A 25,807-nucleotide genomic window follows, 5' to 3' on the forward strand; every position below is an offset into this window, starting at 1 on the left:
TGACGACTTGGTTACAGATGGGCTCTTACTTCGGCTCCTCCTTGTGTGCAGTCGACCTGAACATGGACGGCCTCTCTGACTTGCTCGTGGGGGCTCCCATGTTTTCTGAGATCAGAGATGAGGGGCAGGTCACCGTCTACCTCAACCAAGGACATGTGAGTACAAAGTGGGCAATGAGGAGGTAGGGGTTGGGGAGTGACATCGGTGTAGTCATGTGACATGAACCCACTGGACCCCACCTGAGGGAAGGCGTGCACTGGGCCATGTTACCCAGAGGAGATGAAGGCCTGGGTCCTGCCTGGAAAAGCTTAATGATCCATTAGTGGATGATTGTATACAGTGTGACACTTCAGTGTGGGACCCAGGGAGAGTCTCAATGACTATTGGTTATTTCCGATTTTCCTGCTTTCTCTAAGTGATGTCACTGTGATATACACATGGTTGTAAGGGTCTCCGTTTTTTCAGATGAGATAAACCAAGGCTCGGAAAGGTTAGCTCCCTTGTCTCTAACCTTACAGCTAAAAAGTAATGAGGCTGAGATTGGAGCCTCAGCAGGCTGGCTTCATCTTCTCCAGGCTGTACCACCTCTCTGAGAGTTCCTATGCCTCTTTCCGGAGAGCGTAGAGGTGCTAGGCTATCTCTGAGGAATCCCGAGGAAGCAGTAGGAATTGAGTAGAAAGGTGAAGTGGACTGGGCCTGAGCTTCCAACAGGAAGATGCGCATGTGGGTTGAGCGTCGAGGTAGTAGGACCTTTACCTAGTTCAGCAAGGAGTTCATACTGGACACCAGCTGATAAACTGGCCAAAGGCTATAAGCATAATGTCCCTTATCCTGTAGAATCACAAAGTGGGGGGAGAGAGATGCAAAGATGCCTCTCTCCCCTCTGCAGCTGGTGGAGGGGTGGGGGTGGATGGGTTCTTAAGAGGGAGGCGGAGCAGCAACCAGAAGTGGCAGGGGACCCATGAGGAAGCCGAATCCAAGTGTTTAATCACACATGCCCCACCCCCATCTTACTACTACATGACCACTCTATGCACCAGGGTCTTCTTTCTAGTGACCTATAGCCCACTAGGTTAGTAATTATATGGCACTATGGGTGAGTGAAGATGTAGGTAGGCCCGAGCTCAAATCTAAACCTTGCCAAATCTTTTAAGCAAAGGATGAGCAAGTAGCTTGAAATTGACCCGCCCCCCCCCCCCCCAATTTCCTCCTCTACAAAGTAGGAAGTGCCATATGCTCTAACCAGGAGAGCTGCACCGTATATGGGTAGATGTACACAGAAGGCCTTGGGACTTCCCCCACCACACTAACAGGAAGAGTTACAAGCTGGCCATCTGTGCCCAAGGGTTCTTGGATTTAGCCAATCACAGACTAAACACAAGGGACAAGAAGTCCATTGTGTGCTACTAAACATGCTTGGACTTCCCTTGCCATTGCTCCCTGAATGATGTAGTGTAAAACCTATTTGCATATCATTTGCATTGTATTGGACATTGTGAGTAGTCTAGTCATGGGGTAAGGACAGGGGAGGGAATTCATAGGTTCTATGCAAATGTCACTCTGTTTCATATAAGAAATTTGGACATCTAAGGTTCTGGTATGTTAGGGGCCCTGATGCCAGTACTCCCAGACACCAAGGAACATCCATTTTTGTGTTTTGAGGTGGAGTTTCACTAATTCAATAAATCAATCATCACATCTTTATATATTTTTTTTTCAAGCTGTGAATTCTGTTTATAGTAGTAGAAATGTAGTCACAACAAAAGACAGACCATGGTGTGGTGGACTATGGGTAGACGGTAGGCCCAAAGTGCCTCCACACCAGGGAGGTCTAAAGATTCTTAAGCCGGAAGATGCCATGTTATAATGATGTCCTGGTATTTCTATATCAGTTATTCATGGGGACCATGGGCATTCTCAAATGGCTTCTGCTGCCATATACACCCTTGACCCCTCTCAGTGTTTGCCCAGGAATCTCAAAGCTGAGCTTTAAGATTAATGTGATAGACCCCTCACCCCAGAGGTACTGGGTATAGAAACAGGACCCTCTGACAAGGTTACTAATGCCTGCCCTGTGCAAAGCAACCTCAGGGACTTTTAGGAAGAGGCACAAGAGAGGGGGAAATAGACAAACGTGTACTCTTTTGGTTACCAGAGTCTACAGTTCTTACCCCTCACCTCTCTACCAAAAGCTAGAGTCAAAAATTTGAGAGAGGAAATAGATTTATTCAAGGCCAGCCCTGAGGAAAAGACAGGAGAGTTCTTAATCTCAAATCGACATCCTGGGGTGGGAGGCTCAAGAGTGCAAAGACCTCAGACACCGGCTTCAGGGAGGCACTGGGCGGGACACTGATGCGCGGCAGAGGCCTTTCCTCTCAGAGCCTGTCTCCTCGCTTCCTGACCTTGACCTAGGAGACCATCACATGCAACTTCTTTTCAACAAACACAGTCAGTTCACCTGCTCTGAGGAGGGGAGACCCTCAGAGACTCCTCCTCTTTATGATTTAGAAAACCACAGGAAAAGGGAAGGTGGCTTAAAGGTCAGGTAGGGAATTATGGAAGGGCGCAGAGGTCACAGTTTCTTGCTCTGCTGCACCTTAAAACAGCGTCGGATCAGCTGTGGTGGCACACGCCTTTAATCCTATCATTCAGTAGGCAGAGGCAGGAGGATCTCTGAGTTTGAGGCCCATCTGATCTACACAAAGACTAGTCAGAGCTATAGCGTGAGACCCTGCCTCAAAGAAGTCAAAAACTGATTTGGGGGGAAGAGTTAGGCTATAAAGAGAGCTGAGAAGAAAGGCATCGTGGGGATGAGGAGAGGATAGGCTTGCCTGTCTGAGTTTGCCCAGGAGAGGTTCAGTCATTGGCTCACCTGCTATTACCTTTCCTCTATAACATATCTCGGGCTGTTCCAGACTCTCACTGTATAGATGAAAGGCCTTATTTTGCCATGAGGAGAGATATTTGGGTTCCTGTGGTGTTGCCCAGCTGTTTCCTGTTCATAGCTGTACCCTAAGAGGGTGGTGTTCTGAGCTCCAAGTTTTTATTGTGGTTTTTTTTTTTTTTGCCCCCTCCTCCTTCCCCCACTCGATCCTGTTTCCCAGGGAGCCCTCGAGGAACAGCTGACCCTGACTGGAGATGCCGCCTACAACGCGCACTTTGGGGAGAGCATCGCCAACCTGGGCGACATTGATGATGACGGGTTCCCAGGTGAGCAGGACCGCATAGGGTCTCTCCAAGTGCAGCCACTTGTCACGCTCTGACTTTGTCCCTTGTTTGTGACTGGCTCCTGGATTTTCTGCTCTACACCCAAAGGCACAGCAGCTCCATGGGGAGAGTGGGCAACTCTTAGAGATGGATTGGCCACCAGAATGCACCTTTTGTATAATCCATTGTCATCAGCTCCACCCTCTGTGCCATGTGCTTGCTATGGCCTCTGGGACTGGTCCACGGGCTTCTTCCCATCATTGACTCTGTATCTGGGATGCTCTATCATGTTGTTAGGGGAGTGAATAAAGAGGGTATTAGATATCGTCTTCCCTGATAATATCAGCCTGGTTGAGTACAGTGTGTGTCAGAAGAATGGGTGGTATATAGACCTAATGTCCATTTCTTCTTGGACAATAGTCCCCTCCACAGACTTTTGGCTTCTCTCTCTGGTCTTTTTAGTACCTCATCCCCTCACCATGTGTAGAGTATACAGACATTAGGAGCTGCTTCTGCAGGGCAGGGATGTGGCTTGCTTAGGCTAGCTGCTCTTCAAGTCCATCACACTATTGGCCACAGATGGTTTCATTAGTGAGAGGGCTATCACCTCAGGGTCAGGGGAATGCACAGATCCCACCCTTGGTATTACAGGATCAGGCATATGGCGTACTAGAAGCCAAGGGTGGGAAGGAAGGAAGATTCTGGGCATTAGCCACCAACTGTAGAATTGTGACAGACAAAGAGGTTAGGACAGGTCCTCTTCATTTGTGAATCTTTTATGGATTGCTTCCATGTCCTTCCCTCAGAGGATGAAGAGAGACACTTTTCCTAGGAGTAACCTCTCCTCAGCCTTTGTAAACTTCCACCTTTTAAGTGTTAGGAGACCATTTGCCCAATTTAACGTTTGAATAATGAATAGTGGAGAAGTTGTGACGAGATAGAATTCAGACATGATGACTGGGGTTGAGAAAGCCTCCATGGCATCTCTAACAGCTGTCTCCCCCTCAGATGTGGCTGTCGGGGCACCTAAGGAGGAGGACTTTGCTGGCGCAGTCTACATCTATCATGGTGATGCCAATGGGATTGTCCCCAAGTACTCAATGGTGAGTGTGGGAGGGACCGTGATGACTCTCTACGTGTGGTGTGTGTTTGTATGTGGGGTGTGTGTGCACATGTGTGTGCAGGTAAGTGTATGTGGTATACGTGTGTGTGTGAGAGAGAAAGAGAGAGAGAGGACAGAGAGAGATACAGAGAGAGAGACAGACAGACAGACAGACAGACAGACAGAGAGAGGATAGAGAGAGATACAGAGAGAGACAGACAGACAGAAAGAGAGAGACAGAGAGAGAGAGAGAGATTGATGCTCCACTGTGAACCATGCTATGGGATTGTGGATTTGGGCTTCCTTTCATATTTTTCACTAGTGAAAGGAACAATCAGTTAATTGATAATTGATAGTTTATTAAATCCAGAAAAATTGTTATAGACTCCCCAATTTACCCAATTTGAGAGTACATCCAACATATGTAAAAGAATATCTAAATTGTTTTTTTCAAATATTTTATTTTTAATTGTGTGTGTATATAATATTTATGTATACACACACACACACACACACACACACACACACACACACAGATGCAGTGCCTTCAGAGGTCAGAAGAGGGTGAGGTAGGAAGAGGGTGCTGGTTTCTCTAGAACTGGAGTTACCTGTGGTTGTGAGAAGATGCAGCTGCTGGGAACCAGACCTCGGTCCTCTGCAGTGCTGATCTAACTGCTGATCTGTCTCTCCAGCCCCAACAGGGACATTTTCATCTAGAATTGGAGCTGTTTATTTTTACACTTATTTATTTTACTCTCTGTGTGTGTGTGTGTGTGTGTGTGTGTGTGTGTGTGAGAGAGAGAGAGAGAGAGAGAGAGAGAGAGAGAGAGAGAGAGAGATGTATAAGTACACGCTCATGCATGTGGGGGTCAGAAGACAGCTTGTGGGAGATGGTTTTGTTCCACCATGTGTCCCAGGGATTGAACTCAGGGCAGTGAAGTTTTGTGGTAAGCACCTTTGCCTGCTCAACGGCTTGCTCATCCCCACAGCTTCATATATAAAAAGAGAGATGCAACTTCCTCTATGGTTGACATCTTTGCCAAACCACCTGTGTACTAAGCCAGTGGAGTCTAATTTGTTTTTAATATTTAACTATTTTTGGACAGTGTTTTGTGTAGCCCAGGCTGGTCTCAAACTTATTTAAGGTAGCTTAGAGCATCCTTTAATTTCTGATTCTCCTTCCTCTACCCACAAAGTGCTAGGATTCCTGTGTGTGCCACGAAACTCCGCTTTATATGGTGCGAGTAATAGAGCCCAGAGCTTTGTTTATACTGGGCAAGCATTCTACCCCCTGAGCCACATCCCCAGGCCTCTGAGAAACATATTTTAAGATATAATCTAGGGACAAAGGGATGCACAGAGGGCCTGAAAGTTGTCACAGGCTATTGTCAAACTTGGCATCGAAACCAGGGCTAATCAAAGTCCCGGTTTCACATCCCAGACTTGGGGACGTGGAAGTGGCGAATTCTCTATTTTTGCCTCATTAGCACAGTGCTCAATCTTGCTGACGGCATCAAGCTGGCCCATGGGAAAAAAGGAAGTCAGGCTCTCAACAGAAACACAGTCAGGATATGTGTGGTGTGTGTGGAGCGGCTTGTATCTTTCTCCCAGCGGGTCAGTGACAGAAAAGAACACACGATAAGAACTCTGCAGTTAGTGCTTGCGAGCCTGCACGAGGTCCTGGGTTCCACGTTCAGCACCCCCCACACAACACATGGTGTCACATGTCTGGAGTCCCAGTGCTCAGGACGCAGAAGCAGGAAGAGCAGAGGTTTGAGGTTATCCTCAGCAAGTTTGAGGCCAGCCTGGGTTATAAAATCCTCATCAGCAAACTCAAAATAAAACAAAACAAAAACCCCCTTTTCAGTCAGCAAATATTTGTAATCGGACACTTATGCACTGAGCACTTCCTGTTCACACCTGTACACAGAGATTTGTATTTTTAAGGCTGAGCTATCTTTCCAGCCCTGGGTTTCCTTTTTTTTTTTTTTTTTTTTTTTTGGTTTGTTTGTTTTTGGTTTGTTTTTTGTTTGTTTGTTTGTTTGTTTTACAAACCCTTGTGTCGAGGGCTGACTTTCAATAGATCGCAGCGAGGGAGCTGCTCTGCTACGTAGGAAACCCTGACCCAGAAGCAGGTCGTCTACGAATGGTTTAGCGCCAGGTTCCACGGGCGAGACGGCGGCCCCCTTTCCGGCCGCACCCCGTTTCCCAAGACCAACGGCTCTCCGCACCGGATCCCCGGTCCCGACACCCGGCGGGGGGGGGGGGGGGGCGGGTTTGCATTTTTAAAATGTAACTTCATATTGATTCTTGGATTGATTCTTTGTATTGACTGATTTTCACATCACTCACCCCATTCCCACTCTTCTTCCCATTCCACGTATCCACCTCGGCTCTTGCAACCTTCCCACCAAAACAACAAAAAAGTCCCGTTGTTGACGCTATAGTGTGTCACAGTGTGGTCCAAGGTATACCGTCTGTCCACACAACTTAACTTGCAAATGTTCATCTCAATGAGCCATTGGTCTGGTTCAAGCCTCTGGCCTCTGCTACAGATCAATACAGATCTTCCCTAGGACTTCTCTGGGGTACCCTGTCGTTGCCCTGTGTCATGGATATCTTGCAGCTTTGGCTCTGCAAAACTGGTCCCTTCACGTGCTGCAGCAGTTCATAGTTAGGGTAGATGTTGGAGTGGGCCAACTCAAAGCCTTGGATCTGGGCTTAGGTAGTATCGGAATTTCTCAGCTCCCCCACACCCACGCCACCAGAGACAGCTCTCCCATGCTTACGCTCTCAGGCTGGCTCATCCATTGCCACGGCAGGCAAGGGACAGGGCCAGCTCTTTGGTTCTCATGCCCTTGGGGCCAGCTCACCCGCCCTCACACTACCAGGGCCAGCTCTCCCATGCTCACACCCTTAGGCTGGCTCACCCAAAACTCCTAGAACCAGGGCCAGTTCTACTGTGCTTCCTGGGCAAGGTACTGGTCCTGCTCCCCCCCCCCCAACCAGTGCTACAGTTGGCAAGGGGAAGGAAGGGCCAGCTCTCCTGCTCTACCACAATGCCCAGGGGAGGGGTGGGGCCAGCTCTTCACAACCTCAGATATCAACGTGGCCTCAGGCAGCAGCCCAGACCAGGGATATCCACTAGGCCTTTGGTGGTAACAGACCTCTGCTACTGTGGGGCCATGGACACAGACATGACCCAAGTGGCAGCATGGGCCAGGACCTCACCACGGCCTTAGGTGGCATCACTGGCTACTCGCAGCAGGCTGTTCCTCACTGCCGTGGAGTCTCTTCACTGTGCACACATCCTTCTGCCTCTCTTACTCTTCCATCTCTCCACATTCACTTGCTCATCTTAGTGGCCCTCAGGCCTCTGGGCATCTGGAGTTGTCTCAGAAGTGCTATGCCCAACCCATGCAGAGTGGCACCAGGCAGGGGTCATCTGGGACATGCTCTGCCTACCTGGGCCGTGTGAACCAAGGTCTGTATTTTAGGAAGCATTTGTAAATAGGGTTACAGTCTCTTTCATGTTTGTTTGTTTATTTATTTATTCATTCATTCATTCATTCATTCATTTGTGTGTATGTGTACATGTGTGTATTTATAGTGTTGTGTGTTTGGAGCATGTGTACATACATGTGTGATACACACAGGCCAGAGGAGGGTGTGAGGCACCCCTGGTCTGTCACTCTCTCCTTCCTTCCCTTAAGACACTACAGCTAGGATGGTGTCTTTCAAGGCCCAGCAATCCTCCTGCCTCCGTCCCTGTTCAGGCTCATGTGGCATACCTGCTTTCTATGTGGCCGCTGAGAATTTGAACTTGGGTCCTCATGTTCTACAGCACGTGCCCTTGCCCATAGAGCATCTCCCCAGCCCCGCAGACACAGTGTCTACATGTACAACAGTCCTTGCAGCAAATCTGAGTTAGACGGTGGGGCCTTGCTAATGACTTGGGCCTAGGCTCTTTCTCTCTGCCAACACCTGCTTAGTCAGAGCTTGACCTCAACTAAGGGAAAAGTCCTTAGGGAGATTCACGGAGAGGAGGAGGGGCTATTGCCAGAGAGCCTGTCATTTCTCCAACCTGAATCCTCATCACAGCTGTGTGAGACAGATACACTTCTTCGCCGTTGGCTTTCTGATGAGCCCCGCAGAGGGTATTGGCTTTGCCCAGAGTAGCTGCCTTCCTCAACTGCATTTTGGAAAAAGGCCTGCCCAAGGAGGTTCCATAGGAAAACCTACAGATATGGGGACTTGTACACACACTTCCTGGTGCGTCCGTCCACACAGACTGCTCCTTTGTCCTTAGATACAAGTAACCATGGGAACAACAAACTATAGGTGATTCTGCCAGCTTCATTAGAAGCTGGAAACACAGAGTGTGGCCTCCAGGGTTTGGGTCAGGGATGCTTTGTCCCCATGATGTCATCTAAGGAGCCCATCCTTAGGTGGAGATGAGGGGTGGGGAGTTAAGGGGGAGGGTCAGTCTCCACACATCCTCCTGGAAGCTTGTGCCTGGACCTCGGAGGCTAATCACACAGAGGGGCCACCTGCAGGAGCCCCTGCCTCTCCTCTGGCGTGGCTCTCCAGTGTTTTGTTTGGTTGCTGGGTGGAAGCCTTGCAGAAAGCTGCAGTGCACATTTGTGGTTAGAGCGGAGCGTCTTGTGGGAAGCCGCGACTGGCAGCTGGAAACGGTGCCCCTGTCAGCACGCACCCTGGCTTGCTGAGCCTTTGCGGCTCTTTAAATAAAAAGGGTGGAGAGAAAATGAACAAGAGAAAAACAGCCATGGTCACATTTTCTAGGCTTGCTAATATGTGTATGATAAGGCCAATGATTTAAAAGGGAAAAACAATCCTTTAATGACAGGTTCTTCCGGACCTGGATCCTGGACAGAGAGGGCATTGTGTTTAAGAACTGGAGGAAGAAATCAGAAATGAATCTAAGCAATGGGATTGCTTTTCTTTGGACCCAAATGGTATTATTTCTTCTGGAGAAATTGTGAGATCAGAGCCTGGACTTCTCCCATGTTCCTCTCTAACTCATGCCACCTCCTTGAGGTTACCATGAAAAGTGTTGATTTTAAGATCCTCAGATGCCTTTCTCAATCCGAGAACCCCCCGGGTGGGCATGTCGCAGCGGCCCCTGTGATCTTTCTCCTGCCCTAACAGATGCTGCACGTAAACCTGGACAAGTGGAGGTTTCCCACAGTTCCTGGTTTCCATTTACAGTTATTAGCACCGTGCAGACTTATCTTCCTGGCTTTATAGCATAATGGCCTGCAGATGTCAGTGGATAACTTAAGCCTGCATCGCCACCCCCCAAATGGACCACCCCTCGCTCTCCCCCACTCCCAGCCACAGTATACCCAAGAAAGGAGAACCCACAGCAAGATGCTTCCAATGTTCTTGGCCTCCAGAGCCGAGATGTGCAGCTTCAAAGCGTGGGTTTTACTCAGATACACACACATTTGTTTAGACAAAGCCATGTGGGATGTGTGGCTGAGCCCTGTTAACAGGCAGTGTTTTTGCAGTACTGCCTACAGGGCTTCGAGCTGTCCTTTGATGCTCACACATTTCCGGCCGGATGCCTTAACAGAAGATGGCAAGCCACCGTCTTAGATCATCTCTGGGACAGTTCCTTGTAGTTATCAGCTGCTGAGGGCAGGGGATAGCCTCTCTTCAGCAGAGCCCGTGGACACGCCCCCAGCCCCACCAGGGCTTCCCCACAGAATGACTCAATAAGCATAGAGAAAGAAAGGCAGAGTGAGCCAAAGCTACCATTCACATTCCTGTTGTTCAGTTCCATTCAAAGACACCAAACTTCTTGAGCCAGAAAGTCTCATTTTCTGAGATCTGATCAATTCCACTCTTTTTTTCTGTCCACGGTGGCCTACTTAGCTTTTTGTCTCCGTGATTAAAAAAAAAAAAAAAAAAAAAAGACCAAAACCCGCGAGGAAAGGGTTGACTTCCGTTTACAGATTATAATCCACCACAGAGAGAAATCAAGGCAGGGGCTTGAAGTAGAAACCATGGAAAGATCACTGCTTATCAGCCTGCTCACTCTGACTTGCTTGGCCAGCTTCCTCAGACAGACAAGGCCCACCTACTGGGGATGGCCCCGCCCACAGTGGGCTGGCCCCTCCTACATTAGAAAATGACACATAGTCGCGCCTATAGGTCAATCTAATGAAGGCAATTCTTCGGTTGATGTTCTCTCTTTCCCATGACTGTAGATTTGTATCAAGTTGATACCCGAAGCAAACTATTGTGTAGTGAAGCCCACGGCAGAACCGCGACTGGGGGGGGGTCTGGCAGTGTGACACTGTATTCTTTTGGGTTTTTATTTATTTTTTAAAATTTATTTATTTTTTATTTTTTTATTGGGCATTTATTTCATTTACATTTCCAATGCTATCCCAAAAGTCCCCCACACGCTCCCCCACCCACTCCCACTTCTTGGCCCTGGCATTCCCCTGTACTGGTGTTCTTTTGTTAAAAGTATCTTTTTACTTTCTAGTTATGTGCATTTGTGTATGTTGGGGTGGGGGCCTGTGCAGTGAATGCAGTCACTGAGGAAGCAGAAGAGGGTACTGGTTCACCCTGAACTGGAATCGCAGGCAGTTGCACCCAAATGTGGGTGCTGGGAACCAAACTCGGAGCCCCGGGGAAGAACACTGTGCTCTAACCATTGGACAACCCCTCCAGCCCTGTATTCTTTATTAAAATGTGCATACGGACGTGTGTGTGTGTGTGTGTGTGTGTGTATGTGTGTGTGTGTGTGTAATGAAGCTAGAGGACAATTCTAGAGGACAATTTCAGGCATCATCCTCGGCTGCACTGTCCACAACCTTTGACTCAGGGTCTCTAATAGACCTGGGGTCTACTGATTAGGAAGGAGGATGCCCTTGTCCCCTGAATCCCCCCACTAGGATTGCAAGCACATCCTACCATGCCTGACTTTTTATGTCGATGCTGGAGCCAGATCTCAGGTTCTTGTGCTTGCAAGTCAAGTGTTTTACCAGGTGCCCCAGACCCAACAAATATTCCTGAACAAGGCTGTCTGTCACGATGAAGCTAATGGTGTATAATATGTGACCTGGTAGAGGAGTAATGGATGTGACCCGTGGGTTAAGGTCTTTCAGAAGTGGCCGACTCCCTCCCTGTACTTTCTAGGAGGCTCAGCACCATGCAGTTCTAGATTTACCAGGTCCAACAGCTGAGCCATTGCTATAAAGCTCAGAAGTCCATAGACCTCCTAGTTGGCTGTCTGGAGGGTAAGTTTCCACACGGGTGTCTTTCCAGCTGGATACAGTAGTGACCTGTCCATCTTAGGAGAGGCAAATGCAGTAGTTAGTACCTAACTAAGTAACAGGAGGGAAGGATGCTCCCGCATCTCAGCCAGTTGTATCTGGGTCAAAGCAAAGGAGACAAGAGAGATGGCTCAGTAAAGTGCTTGCCTGCCTTGTAATTCCAGCATTAGCGAAGCAGGTTCAGTTGGATTGCTGGGCATGTTGGTCAGTCAGACTAGACCACTTGGTAAGCTTCATACCATTGAGAGACCCAGCCTTTATTTGTCTTGAACGTGTCAAAATCATAGATGAGCCAGCAAGATGGTTCAGTAGGTACAGACATTTGCTGCCAAGCCTGACAACCTATAGTTAGTTCCCGGGACCCTCAAGGAGAGAACTGGTTCTTTCAGGACATCTTCTGTCCTCTGCATGTGTACTGCAGCCTAGGCAAGCCATGCACGCAAATAAACAAATGGAAAAAAAAATAATGTCTTTAAAATCAAGGCTTAATAGACATTTTGTTGGCACCAAACCCAGGCAAATTTTTAAATGAGGACTTCTGGCTAAGGCAAGCAAGAATAAGGAAGTGTGTGATCTTCAAGTATCTACTATAGACCTTATGGCCAAATTTACCTATGGTTCCTTTCAACAGCTTCAGACCCAGGGCCCTGAGGGAGCTGGGTTCCAGCAGTCCCAGTCCTCACTGCCCCCCTGTGACTCCGAGTTTCTATTGTCTGTTTCAGAAGCTGTCTGGGAGGAGGCTAAACCCGACCCTGCGGATGTTTGGGCAGTCCATATCAGGGGGCATTGATATGGATGGAAATGGCTATCCTGGTAAGCTGTTTTTCTCAAAACCATGCCAGATAAAAGAAGATAGGTGTGTGAGATAAGATAGGTTTTCAGTTTAGTTAGCAGTTGTTCTCACAGCTGAATGGGAGCTTTTGCCTGGTGGCTTCAGCTGCCGTAAGAAAATCCTTTATACAAAGTCTTGCTAAGAAAACCCAAATCCTTGGCAAAAGATCTGCTTTCAAATCACTAAAAAGCAATCCACCCAACACAGATTACAGTAAACTATATATTCAAATAAAATCATATCTGCTGTTGCTTAATGATTAAAGCTTAATCATTGTTTAATGATATATTTATATATAATAGTATGTGCTAGTAACTACAGAAAAATATACATAAACAAGATGAAGTTAATCTTCATGACGTGTAGTCCAAGATAGCCAACATTTTATCATTTTAATGTATAACTAATATAAAAGTTATTAATGAGTTAATTTTTAAAAATTAGGTCTTTTAAAATCTGCTATGGATTTTACATATCCAGCCCTGTTTCCAGGCCTCCGTACCCACATGTGGTTGGCTGCCACTTAAGACAATGTGGCTGTAATTCTTACAAAGACATTACACAGCCAGACAGCAGCAGTAGGAAGGGCTCCCTGACCACAAGGCTGGGCCTTTGTCACTGTGGCCCTGAACCAAAGGACAGCTGGGGCTGCTTTCCACAAGGTTCTGAGTCTGAATTCTTGTTCTCAGATGTCACCATCGGAGCCTTCCTGTCCGACAGCGTGGTTCTCCTCAGGTGAGATGTCTGGCTCTTGCTCGAAGGGCCATGTTCTTCATGAGTAACAGCCGGAGCTTTGTTGGGGAGGCCTGGGACAGATCCTATCAGTTGGCTCTTTCTTTTGTCTTACTCCTTGCAGGCTGAAGGGTCTGTGCACACACAGGAATGCTCCCTTTATTCTCGGTCAGTCTTTACCACCGAGTTCCAGAGTGTGGGCAGGGAGCTGAGACCTTTCTGGGGCCTCTTGACAGGGTTTCGGGTGATCCAAGAGTTGTTTGCCTTTGGTCATGACCACCCCCCTTTGTTGACATAAATACAAACATTCTTGTTTTTTATAAGTACCAGACACTCAAAGCTCTGGGAACCCTGTCCAGCCTCGGCTTCTATCTTTATAACCAGGATCGTCACTCAGTTAGTTCTTAATGGCAGGGACCAGGAACCTCCTGTCACTAGCGCAGCAGAGGTGAGAGACATGCACTTGGGCCCAGGACTTGCTAAAGCCTACTGAGCACCATCTCTACCCGTGTATCATCTTCAGTATCTCGGCCTGTGTGAGTCAGAGGAAGCAGAATTTTACTTTGGAGTGGGAGCCAACGGTTTTGTTAATAACTCGATGGCAGAATGTTCTAAAATAAACTGCTATGGTCTTCCAGCTGGAAAGGATCCAGAGCCCATGTAGCCCTCCACTACAGATGCTTTGAATTTAGCTCTGCCTTCTCCATGTCTCCCCAGAGGGACACGCTCTCCTCTTAAATGACATACCCCACAGGAAAGAACCAGCTGATCGCTAGACCGTTCTAAACTTTGAATTGCCCATGTGCCAGCAAGAATAACCTTGAAGTCGGGTATGACGTGGAGGGCAGGTGGTGTGAGTTCAAGCCCTACCTCTGTCCTTCTAGGTGGAGCCTCTTGGGCAAGCCCTTTGACCTCTCTGTTCCAGGGTTTTCCTCTGCCAAAGACAATAACAGGAGTATTTCCCACAAGCTGTGGGTTGATAACATGTAACTGTTAGACACAGCCTGGTATAGAGAAAAGCTGGTCTTGGGTGGGTATGGTTGGTTTGACTTTCTGACATTCTGCTTTCTGGTTTTGTGTCATCTACACAGAAGCCCTGCAGTTTCGAAGAGAACAGTGCATTCCCCAGATGCCAAAGTCAAACCTCCCTGGTTCCTTAAATTATCACCCTCATGACTCGGTTTCCACTCTTTCCTCCCTATTCTCTGGCATGGCCTTCCTCTTGGGCATGGTGGCTCTCCTCTTAGGCATGGTGGCTTTCCTCTTGGTCATGGTGGCTTTCCTCTTAGGCATGGTGGCTTTCCTCTTAGGCATGGTGGCTTTCCTCTTAGGCAAGGCCACAGTGAAGAGCTGTGAAGTGAAGAGCTGGGGGAGCCTCAGTGGCACCCTGTGAGGCGTGTATTCCCCTCACAATGACCTGACAGCTCCTTGTGGTTCTCAGGGTCCCTCTTAGAGGAAACATGTCCCCTGGATTCTTAGGAAGCAGTCTTGATACCCAGAGCACTTATTTGTTTTTGTGGTTTGTTTCTGTTGTTGTTTGTTTTTGTTTTACAAGGCACTGTTTCTCTGTGTAGCTCTGGCTGTCCTGGAACTCACTCTGTAGACCAGGCTGACCTTGAACTCACAGAGTCCACAGCCTCTGATTTCCAAGTGCAGGGATTAAAGGCATTGTTTGTCTCTTAGGCTTTATCATTTTTTAAAATTGAAAATAAATTCTTTTTCCTACAATATATCCTGATCACTGTTTCTGCTCCCTCATCTCCTTCCAGAGCCTCCCCACCTCCCCATCCATCCAACCCCAGGCCTTCTTTCTCTTCCTTTCCTTAGAAAACAGAGAAATCAAAACAAAACAAAAGAAAAAGAAAACATACCCAGTGTTTAGGAGAAAGAGAAAAACCACAAGAAGCACACACAAATCCGTAAAACCCACAGAATCGGGAACCATAACAGATAAGCAAAAGATTAAAAAGAACAAAAAGCTCAAAGTGTTATGAGAGAAAAAAAAATCTCTGAAAAGCCTGTTGAGTTGATTTTGCGTTGTCATCTACTGCGGGCACGTGGCCTGCCCCTACGGGTTTATATACTCTCGGAGACTCCATTGGAGAAAACTGAGTTTTCCTATGCAAGGAGTGGGATAGCTTCTGAGTTAGGGTGGGAGATGAAGCTCGCTTCCCCGCTCAGTGCTGGGACCTCATCTTTATTCCCCTGTGAGCTCTGAATCCAACGAAGTTTCTGTTCATCTCTCTGCCCCATGAGTACAGATGTTAAGTGAGTTGCCCTCACTGTGGATGGGAGACCTCAGACTCCAGCATGGAGCAGAAGGTGGAGTCTGGTGAGGTGGAATGCCAGGAAGACTGCACATGGGTGAGGGAGTGAGGACCCCACCCCTGGACAACAATGAGCCCAAGTGAGCTTCAGAGGAGGATGGGGGTGCCGCCATCGCAGGAGTCCATGCCCTCCTCCCCCGCTCTCCCCACTTATATACACTGCTCTGTTAGCATGAAACTGTGTGTGTATTTGATGCTAGAGACTGGACAGAGAACAGGGTGGCAGGCAGTCCTGGTTCTGGATCTTTGATCCTAGCCAGTGAGCCATAAACAAGTAGATGATGATGCAGGTAACCATGACGAGTGCCTCCCTCGCACCAGGTACTACATGAGCGTTTTATGTACAGTCCTGTGCCTAGCCAGCCATAGGCATGCACTCAGAGGGATGCTTCAGTAGGTGATTTCATCATGGCTGAGTTTCACAGTATGTACTTACAGTAAGCTAACGCAGCTATGTGGTGCCATCTATGGGACTGCCATCATGCGTGCAATCTGTCTTCACCGCTGTGCAGTGCACGACTATATTCATTGTGTGTTCTCTTTCTTTCTTGGATTGTAATTTGTATACAGCAAAACGTAGCAGTTTGGGCATACGGTTCAATGAGCTCTGACTGGTGTGGATACCCAAGCAAATTACACCACCATCAAGACAAAGTACATTTCTGCCACCTTGCACCTTTCCGTATGCTGTTAAAAGTTAATTCTTATTGTTATTGTGTTGGAGAGGCTCACATTAGGACAGCGTTGTGGAATGGGTTCTGTCCTTCTAGCTTTATGTGGGTTCTGAGAAGCAAACTCATGACAAGTGCTTTATCTACCGGTCTTCCTATGTTCTAATAGCATCTTTCTCCCAATAGGCATCTACCATTGTGGTTTCTGTCACCACAGGTCACTTTCACCTATTCCAGAATTCCACATAAGTGAGGTTACACCGTATGCATTCTAATTTCTGAGCTCTTTCACTCAACTTGATGTTTCTGAGATCTTGTACTCACAGCATGAACTGACCTCTAGCCCTCTAACCAGCTCCATGGTGTGTGTACTGCTAATAACCTGCTTTATGGGTGGAGAACTAGGGGCTTTGCGGTGGTGAGCTTGGTTGTCAGCTTGACACACCTGGGAAGAAAGAGAACCAGTGGAAGAATTGCTTCCATCTGGTTGGCCTGTGAGAAGTTTTCCTGATTGCTAATTGATATGGGAGGGCCTGGTCCACTGTGGGCGGTGTCATCCCTAAGGCAGGTGGGTCTGTCTGGTCTGAACGTGAAAGCTAGCTGGGCAAGCCAGGGGGAGAAGCTGATGAACAGTGAGCCTTGATGGTTTCTACTTCAAGCTCCTGCTTTAGCTCTCCTTGACATTGGGCCATAAATTGGAAGCTGAAATAAACCCCTTTCTCCTCCTGTTGCTTTTGGTCATGGTGTTTATCGCAGCAACAGGAAAGCAAATTAAGACAAGCTTTGTAGAAAATTCCAGATTCTGATAAGGGCCGGTAGGAAAACACAACAGGGCCACATGGTCAGAGGCAACGGTGGTGTCACATTCAGCCGAAAGGACCAGGTGGGCATGTCCTGGCAGAGGTGATACCCAAGGTCAGTGATTGTATTGGCTGATGCAGCTTTTGGGTATTGTGTGGCAGGGGCACACAGCTGTGGTTGAGGGAAGGAGACTGGGTGAGAGTGAGAGTGGCTATTCCTGAAGGTGGGTTGCAGATCCACAGATGGTTCAGGGACAGTGCTTCGGGGAAGTTAGATTTGGAGTTTCTTCTGATTTGGGGTGAGCCAAGCAAAGAGGAATGTGTGTGTGTGCATGCCTGCAGAGAGCTTCTGGGCTCGCTGCAGTTGCAGGCGCTGAGGGATGCACTTGGGATTTGGGGAAGCTTTGAGCTGTGGCTCAGAGAGAATCTGACTGAGCGTCTTCATCTGTGTGGACGCAGATGAGCTTCTTGGACAGAGGAAGGCCCGGGGCTGGTTTTATAACTAACCTTTCCCTGCCCCTTCCCTGCCAGGAGCACAAGAACACCACCCCATGAGAACTGTGCCCTAGCCACTTTTATTATTTGTCTGGAAGTACAATGTGAAGATTTGATGTCTCTGCCATTGTAAAGCACTCTAGTTACCTGCTTCTTTGAAGTCTTAAAAGCACCCCTGGCTCTGTCCTCAGGTGCCCCCTCTCTGCCTCTGTTATCTCTGGGGCTGGTGAGTGGCAGATAGGGTTCACCCTAGGAGATGGAGCAGCTCCGCCCTCAGGAAGTTTGCACAGGGGGCGGGGGGGGGGGGCACGGTGTTGGTGCTGTGTTCTGGTGATAGGAGCCTACTGCCATGCCACCAAAGAGCAAAGGAAATGACCAGAGAGGCTTACGAAAGATTGTTCTCCTCATCCAAAAACAACACTTGAAGTGGAAACAAAAAACCCGAGAGACCTGATGTAACAGATGTTGGAAGGAGATGGGCCCAGGAGGGCTTTGCCCACCCTTTCTTTCAAAGGACCCTCCCTGCTTTGCAAGGTTTGCAAGGTGGCTTGTTGACATTACACTTGGCTCTTCCTCCCAGCCCCATGCTCTCAGAAATAAGACTCAGACTCAAAATATGTTTACAACACCTTGCCCACATATCTAGGCTCTTCTTGAACTAGAATTAAAACAGGATAACCCATTTCTTTTAATCTTCATTTTGTCACGTGGCTAGTTCCCTGTGCTCAGGTACTATGCGTCCAGCTCACATCTTCCAGTGCCTTGCTCTTTCCCAAAATCCTTTCTGCCTTCCGGATGTCCCACCTTCCATTTCCTGCCTAAGCCATAGGCTATAGGCTTTTTAATCGACAAGTAATGCATCCATACAATATGCAGGATATTCTCTCTAAAGTAGTTCTGGACTGCTCCTTCTGTCTCCTGCTCATCATGCCATCATGTTCAGCTGAGCTCTCTGGAAAGGGACCTTGCCTTCTTTCTGACCCGTGGATAAAGGGATGGACTCTGTCTGGCCTTTCATCTTCTTTTCCAAAGCCTAGCAGTCAGGAGTTGCCAGGGTGTTTCTGTAGAAAGGAGCCTAGCTCTCTCTCTCTGAAGCTTTGGATACTTTTCTGTGCTCCCCTGCCCAGAAATGGGCTTCAGACTTGTGGGTGAGGTTTAGAAAGAAACAGTAGCTATTTTTCTTAGTAATGCAGCAGGCAGAGATAAGTCATAGGGCTGAGGCCACATATGTGTGCCTGCACTCGAACGAACACACACCCACATACACACGAGAGAGAGAGAGAGAGAGAGAGAGAGAGAGAGAGAGAGAGGGAGAGGGAGAGGGAGAGAGAGAGAGAGAGAGAAGGAGGGATGGAGGGAGGGATGGAGGGAGGGGTGGAGGGAGGGGTGGAGGGAGGGAGGGGGGGAGAGAGAGAGAGAAACACACAGTAGGGAGGCTTCGCAGCCAGCAGGCTTTTATACAGCATTCCTCAGCTTCTTTGTTGCCTACTTCTTATTGCTATGACAAAAGCTTGGATAAAAAGCCTAATGAGTCAAGGAAGGAAAGGTTTGTTTTGACTTGTAGGTTAAGGGTACAGTCCCTTTGGAGTCATGGAGGCAGGGGCATGAGGCAGGGGGTCACACTGCATCATAGTTAGGATGCAGAGGGAGCCAAATGCTGCTACTTGGCTCCGTTTCTCCTTTTTACCCAGCCCAAGACCCCCAGCCCATGGGCCACACTTTCCCCATGCAGGGTAGGTCTTCCTACCTCACTTAACCTGATCTAGAAATCCGTTCTCGTGATGACTCCAGACCCTGTCAGGTTGACAAAGTTAATCAGGACATCAATTGTATACCAATGAGAGTGTGGTGATCTACTTTATCAGTAGTTCTAGCATCTTCAGGAAGAAAGAAGAACATGGAGAGGCCAGGATGTTGGTTTCTTTCAGGCCTTAGTGCTGCCTGACTTCCTTTTGTCCCATAGCCAGATTTGTTCAGAGTCCCCCAGTTCACTGCCCGGTCACAGCTGCCCTTCCTTCTCTGCAATGGCGGCTACAGCAGGGTCCCCTCATGCCCTCCATCTTCTCAGTGCCTTATGTGGCCAAGTTTTCCTTTAATGTTCTCTCATCCTGGAGTTGGTTGGTCCTCTGTTCCCTCTGTCCTGTCACCCCAGTGCATGTTGGTTGATCCTTACATCTTTCCCATGCTCTTGGTGCCCCTTAATCTCGTGTCACTCCAGATGCATAAGGCCAGGACTCCTGAGAGGTGAAAGGTTGGGAGGGGAGAAGGTCAAGCCACAGCTTAGGTGACACCTCCTTGAGCAGATGTTTATGATGGGAAGGAGATGCCTGCTTCTGTCTCAGCTTTTGTCTTGATGCCCCAGGGGAGTCCAGGGATGCTGGCCATCCATCAGGCACTGGGCGGGTGGTCATGTCAGAGAGAGGGCTGTGTTTATTGCATTTCATTTTGTCCTAAGGCCAGACAGGCCTTGAAATGTTCGGCTGGTACCAGCTGGGACTCCATTAATCAATTCATTTTAGAGCATAACCAATGCGTTGATAGACATAAATGAAAGAGGATATTTGACCAAGTGGATGAGATAGAAGTTTGCCAAGTTCTAACTCACTTAGATAAAAAGGGAGAAGCGACTCAGTGTATACCCAGTGTTCTCCATCTCCCTGTCTATCTCTGTCTCTGTCTCTCTCTTCCCTGCCACCTGCTTCCTTTGGCTTCGTAATGCCGGTACCCAGGCTGGCCTGGAACTCTGGGAATTCCTTCTGAGTCAGTTACTGGGATTCTGGGGTTCCAGGGTAAGCTGTCACAGCCAGCTCTGTGTCTAGTCTCTGAGTCCCAGTTTATGTTGTAGAAACTTCTCGACAGTGTCTCCCCAACAAGATGGAAAGCGGAACTTCTTGGGTGAAATTTTAAATAATCGCCCAGCATCTGGTGGCTGATTTATGGCCTCAGCCAGCTGTGTTTCATTAACAACTAACTTGCCTTTGTTACCGGGAAGCAAACCATTAGTATTTTAGGGAATGTGCTACTTTTAAAACCAGAAAAAATACTTACAGAGAGCACACTGGCCTTTCTCTCTTGGGGCATTTCATTCTTTAATTAAATGCTGGCTGAAGGCCCGGGATCTATTCTGCCTGTGTAGTTCATGTTTGGTTCGGGAAGCTGCTACTTAACACAGGTTCCCCTCCCCCTCCTTGTCCTGCAGGGCCAGACCGGTCATCACGGTGGATGTCTCCATCTTCCTGCCAGGCTCCATCAACATCACAGCACCTCAGTGTCACGATGGACAACAGCCTGTGAACTGCCTGAATGTCACCGTGTGCTTCCGGTTCCATGGCAAGAATGTACCAGGAGAAATCGGTAATGAGTCACAGTGTCGGGACTCGCCAGTCTTAGCTGATGCGAGGTGACAACCCGGGGGATGCTCCAAGTTCCCTCTCACTTTGAGTCCCAGTGGGCTTTGCAGGCAGGGGGTCTTGTGGACTGGATACTCTTCCTCTGCGGCTCTGCCTTCCTCTTCCCTGCTCATTTACGTGTTTCAAGTTTCACACACCCTTCAGCTCTAGGACAAGAACCTCTTCCTGCATTCTCTCCCCAAATACATGAGGACCAGACGGGAACTCACCGGGCGGGGCAGAGTGTGGGCTGCTGAGATGGAGTGCCTGAGCATCCTCTGCATGCAACACTCCATGCATTGACATAAGGAGATGATAGGAATCTGGAGGCCGCCCACTAAGCTTGCACCATCAACTAGGTACCCGACACACAGCTGACTTTGGGATCTGGAGGTGAAGGTTTCCAGGACTCAGGTTTTTAAGAGTGTGGTGTTACTCTGGCATCTCAGAGAGTTTGGGAAAAGCTCATATTCAGTTAGACATTCTCGGACAGTCCAGGGAGATGGTGCTGCACATGGGGTTGGGCCCTCCCAAAATCAACCATCAATCAAGAACACTCTCTATTAGATATGACCACAAGGCAAAATGAGGTACATGCCTCAGTTGAGATTCCCTCTGATGATGAGAGGCAGTGTCAACTGGAGAGCTGTAGCTAATTATGGCCACTTCCGTGTGAGGTTTGTGTGCAATCTGAGTGTGAAAAGCACTACTCTGGAGTTCGTACTTATGCACAACCCCCAAACCTGCAAAGCACACCCACACGTGTAGTTCCCTCAGCTGGACTTAGGACATTCCATCCGTTACATCAACATGCTGATCAGTTGTTAGCAAACATTTCACAGGATGCTGTAAGCAATTATTATGTTGGAACGGGGAAGGGATGGGGAGTTGCCAAACCCAGGCCCTCTTGCCCGATAAATACATGCCTATACTCCCAAACCCCTGAATCTTAATTTTGTTACACATAAAAGGGATATTTTAGAGCTCTAGAAGATATGCAAGCAATAGTTCACACTGATTCTCATTCAATAACCATTTACTCAAATCTACCTGCGCCCTACACCAGGAACAGTTCCGAGCTGCAGGCCTGTGGGGAGTTCTCGTTGCTCTGTTCCTGATGTGGTGGTGGACACCACTTTTATAGTTATGATTTCGGTTCTGTAGAACATTAAAATGAGTGGCATTTGGGAGAGCGGAGAAACCGAGAAGTGAGTTTAAGGGCAAGAAGGCTCAGAGCGTGAGACTCCAGGGCTGAGTGAGGAGATGGGGTGGAGCCCCTATGCTTTCTCAACCGGTGACCCTTTCCGGGGCCACAGTCACACAACAGCTTTTCACAGACCACTAGGGTCTGAGCTTGACCATGGTCCTTAAAGTATTGAAAGGTTGTGGAAAGGCAGGCTGAGGAGCCACCTGGGCAGTGGTCAGTGGTGGGTGTTTGACCCCTGTGCATTCTCCATTCAGGTCACTTCCCTAGCCTCTGTCACATGAGTCACTGAAGACAAATGTCCCTTTGTACTCTGCGGCTCTCTAGGAATCTTTGCCATTAGCAACCAGGTTGGGGCTTGAGTTATAGCTGAGTCTTAAAGAAAGTGCTTAACATGTGTGAGACCCAGAATTCAACCCCCAGAAGCACATGTATGTGCACACATGGAAGAACTAAGATTCACGTGTGGACGATATTGAAATTGATAGGGCAGTAAGGAGAAGTCCCCTCACTTGTTTTTGTAAGATGCTGCCCTCCGGGGACAACCACCATCACTTCATCTGAATAGCAGGAACTACTCAAGGCCCCTGAGATGAGGTTGTTGTCTGTTCCCTCATAGAAGGAAGAAGAGGGAAGTCACTGGACTCACCTGAGACTCCAGCCATTTGCGTCCATACCTCTTAGCCATTTGTATGTCATTCTGCCCTAATTGCGCTTGGCCTCACAGTCTCTGGCACGCTGGAGTGGCCGTGGGAGGTCACTGGAGAGGTGAGGACCATGCAGCTGTGGGGAAGTTGTCATCTATGCTGGGGTGACACTTTCCAGAGTGGCTGTTCTGGGATCACCCACACTCCTGCAAGAACCATTCTTTCATGCTCTGTAAGTTAGCCCAACAATCCTCCTGGTTCCCTGTTGGGAATTGGTTCTCTCCCCAAGCTGGACTTTAGGGGATCATAGTTTGTTCTGGACTTTGCTTGGCCCTTGAACCCCTCTAGAAAAGGGGTAGGCTTTCATTTACATCCCTTTAGGGAATGAATTCCCAAACTATCATCTCATTTTCTTCTGTCATTTTCATGAAAATGAGGGACATCTCAATCAGAAATGGAGAATGAGCTGGCTGTGGAGCAGAGAGTTTAGAGAGAAAAATGGATGGCTGTTCTGGAAATGTGGTCATCAGTGGGGGTGGTAGCTTATTGGAGCTGTGTAAGCCAGGGCTGATGTGGCTATCCCCCATGGTCAGCAAGGAGACTCTTGGTTCCACAGAGCTAGGAAGACGGTGTCCCCAGTCTCCAGATACAGGAAGGACAGGCACCTCCAGGACAAATGGTCCTCCACCCAGGGTCATCTCCTAGGCCTCTGCATTCAGAAGGCAGAGCTGGGGGCTCTGTATTCCTTCCTACTTCTTTTTGGCGGTGGACCCCTAGCTGTCCCGGGTGTTGTCTGTGGACTGCCTGGTGATGCCTGTCTGGAAAGGTCTTCTGGACACTCGGCATGTCTGTATTCTGGGCTGTTTACCAGCAGATGGCTGCATATGGGCAGCCCCACCTGGGCACCTGAATTACAACCAAGGGTGGGGTCTTCTGTGGCATCAGTCTGGTGGGTCTTCAGTCACATGACCTGTTTGGAGGATGACTTTGGGAGCCAGAGAAGCTGTCTTGTCCCTTGGGCTTCTGCATCTTGTCCTTGGAACCTATCGGGCTTGGCCAAGTACACGTCTCTTCAATCTTGCTTCAGCAATGGGAAATCTCAACTCTCATTTGGTCACAGCAGTGTCAAGTTCAGCCTGTAGAGGGGCAATGGTGACTTCTGGGAATACTGTGAGAAATGGGATGTCCATAAGGGGTGAATTTGCCTTGGCCACTGTAATAAGCAAAATCCAGTGAGGAAACAGATTGCCGCAGTATACATTGTAAGAGGGTTTGACTCTTCTTGGAAGGGACTGAGCAGGCCGGAGAGGAAGCAGTGGTAACTGCAGAGGAGAGCTGCCATGGCTGAGTCCAAGCCAGTAGCTGTCCAGCTAGCTGCTCAGATCAGCTGCATGACATCTCCTGCGGGCTTCTGGTTAGCCATGTACACACAAACTGAAAGAGAATTTCAGGTAGAAGACAGTGACCTGTGCTTTACCAAGCTTCTGGGTGGCCTGTCAAGGTTACACTCAGTTAACTCCTTCCTTGGGGTTATCAGAACCTGAGAGTTTGTGGAAGGGACTCTGTGCAACTCCAACCCAATTCTTTAAGCAGAGAGCACTGGGTGGAACTACATACCCCTCTGAGAAAGTATGATGAGGGCTCTGGGCCATGGAGAAGAAACTAAGAAGTTGAATTATGGCTGTTGGGGCCAGCTGCCATGAAAAAAAAAGTTGTTGGTTAAGCGGATGAATAAGCATGGAGGAGAAAGGCCTTCTTACCCCTCCAGCCTTGCAGGCTCCCTGTCTCTCTCTCTCCCTCTTGTTATTGGCAGAACCTCACAGGGAGCTGTTGGCAAAACAGGTTTGTGGGATCCCAACCCTAGAAGCACAGCAGAGTGGATGGTGGGCTTGGAACTGAGAACCAAGGGCTTCATAAACCAGCAGAGAAGCATCTCGGTTCATGGGGGATCTGAAGTATGAAGGCCACGTTCCTACTCCAGAGAGCCTTGGCTCTCAGAGGCCGTTCTCCGTGCTCACCCTGGACTCTGGAAGCATGGAGGTGGGAAGATGAACCTCATCTGTGTTATTTTGGGCTCTTGGATCAGCAAAGCGTGATGAAGCTCTGCCAGACGCTGTGCTCAGCCCTGGGCACAGAGCACAGGCTCACATTCTAGCGGGAGGGGTCTCCTCACTTGCCCTTCTAGACACGTGCCAAGTGGCATGCCGGCTGGCTTCCCACTCTGGCAGCAGGCAGCCTCACGAACAGGTTTATCCCATGTTTCACTAAGCAATTGCAAACAAGAGTTCGGCTCATTCCAAAGAGTATTCTCGGATGCTTCATCCTTGGCTGCCTGTGGCTTCCTAGAGCCTCCTGACAGCCACAAAGAGAATTGATTTCTGTAACCAAGAGCGATTTGCTCCTTACCCATAGGCTATGTCTCTAGTTAGACCATAGGGTTGTCTTGGTGGTCACAGGCTTGCCCTAGCATCAGATGAAAACTTGCAAGGGCTGAGTCCCATGACATTGCTTTTTCCACCTGCTAGTTCAGGGGTTGAATCCAGGGTCTCAAGCATGCTACGAAAACCCTCGACCACAGGGCTGTGTGCCCAGCCTGTCTTTTGCTCTCTGATCCTTCACATCTCCCTGGCTTACAGACAACCTGACAAAGCTTTCCATTGAGCAGAGGCCCTATCACTGCCTGCAGACAAGCTGTCGATCCCAGCGTCCGAGGATGGCCCTCAGGTCATCCAAAGGCATAGCAGAAATATAGTCGGAAGCAGATACCTGGTACCCGCAAACCCTTTTTTTCTGACGTTAGAGGTGGTGTATCTGCTCTGGAGAGCTTTTTTTGCATGAAGAGAATTTTCCCAAAGCTTCTGGTCCCCTGAAGTGTAGGAATAGGAAACGGAGAGCCTTGTCCACGGAAGGAACGGAGTTACCTAAAAAACTAATTGCTTGCTGCTCAAGTAAATATCGCATTCTTTGGAAGAAGAGAGAGAGGGTTAAGAAAAGCCAGCAAGGTGGAAATGTCTCTTTCCCTCCTCTCCTGGGATGCGCTGAGGGAAATGAGTAAGGCTGGAAGTCAACTTTCAGAGCTGAAACCTTGTTC

General features: G+C 48.6%; 1 protein-coding gene across 2 annotated transcripts in view; it reads left to right on the plus strand.

Moving 5' to 3' along the window:
• The window catches only part of Itga9 (integrin alpha 9), a 294,295-nt gene that overhangs the window by 61,886 nt on the left and 206,602 nt on the right, over positions 1–25,807 (plus strand). For both annotated transcript variants that reach the window (NM_133721.2, XM_006511918.4), the window contains 6 exons: positions 18–155; positions 3,105–3,210; positions 4,216–4,310; positions 12,342–12,432; positions 13,141–13,186; positions 20,676–20,830. In NM_133721.2, coding sequence (NP_598482.2) covers positions 18–155; positions 3,105–3,210; positions 4,216–4,310; positions 12,342–12,432; positions 13,141–13,186; positions 20,676–20,830 — 631 coding nt within the window. The remainder of the gene's footprint in view (positions 1–17; positions 156–3,104; positions 3,211–4,215; positions 4,311–12,341; positions 12,433–13,140; positions 13,187–20,675; positions 20,831–25,807) is intronic.

Source organism: Mus musculus, chromosome 9 (genome assembly GCF_000001635.26).
Source record: "Mus musculus strain C57BL/6J chromosome 9, GRCm38.p6 C57BL/6J".
In the NCBI taxonomy this organism is placed as follows: Eukaryota; Metazoa; Chordata; class Mammalia; order Rodentia; family Muridae; genus Mus; species Mus musculus.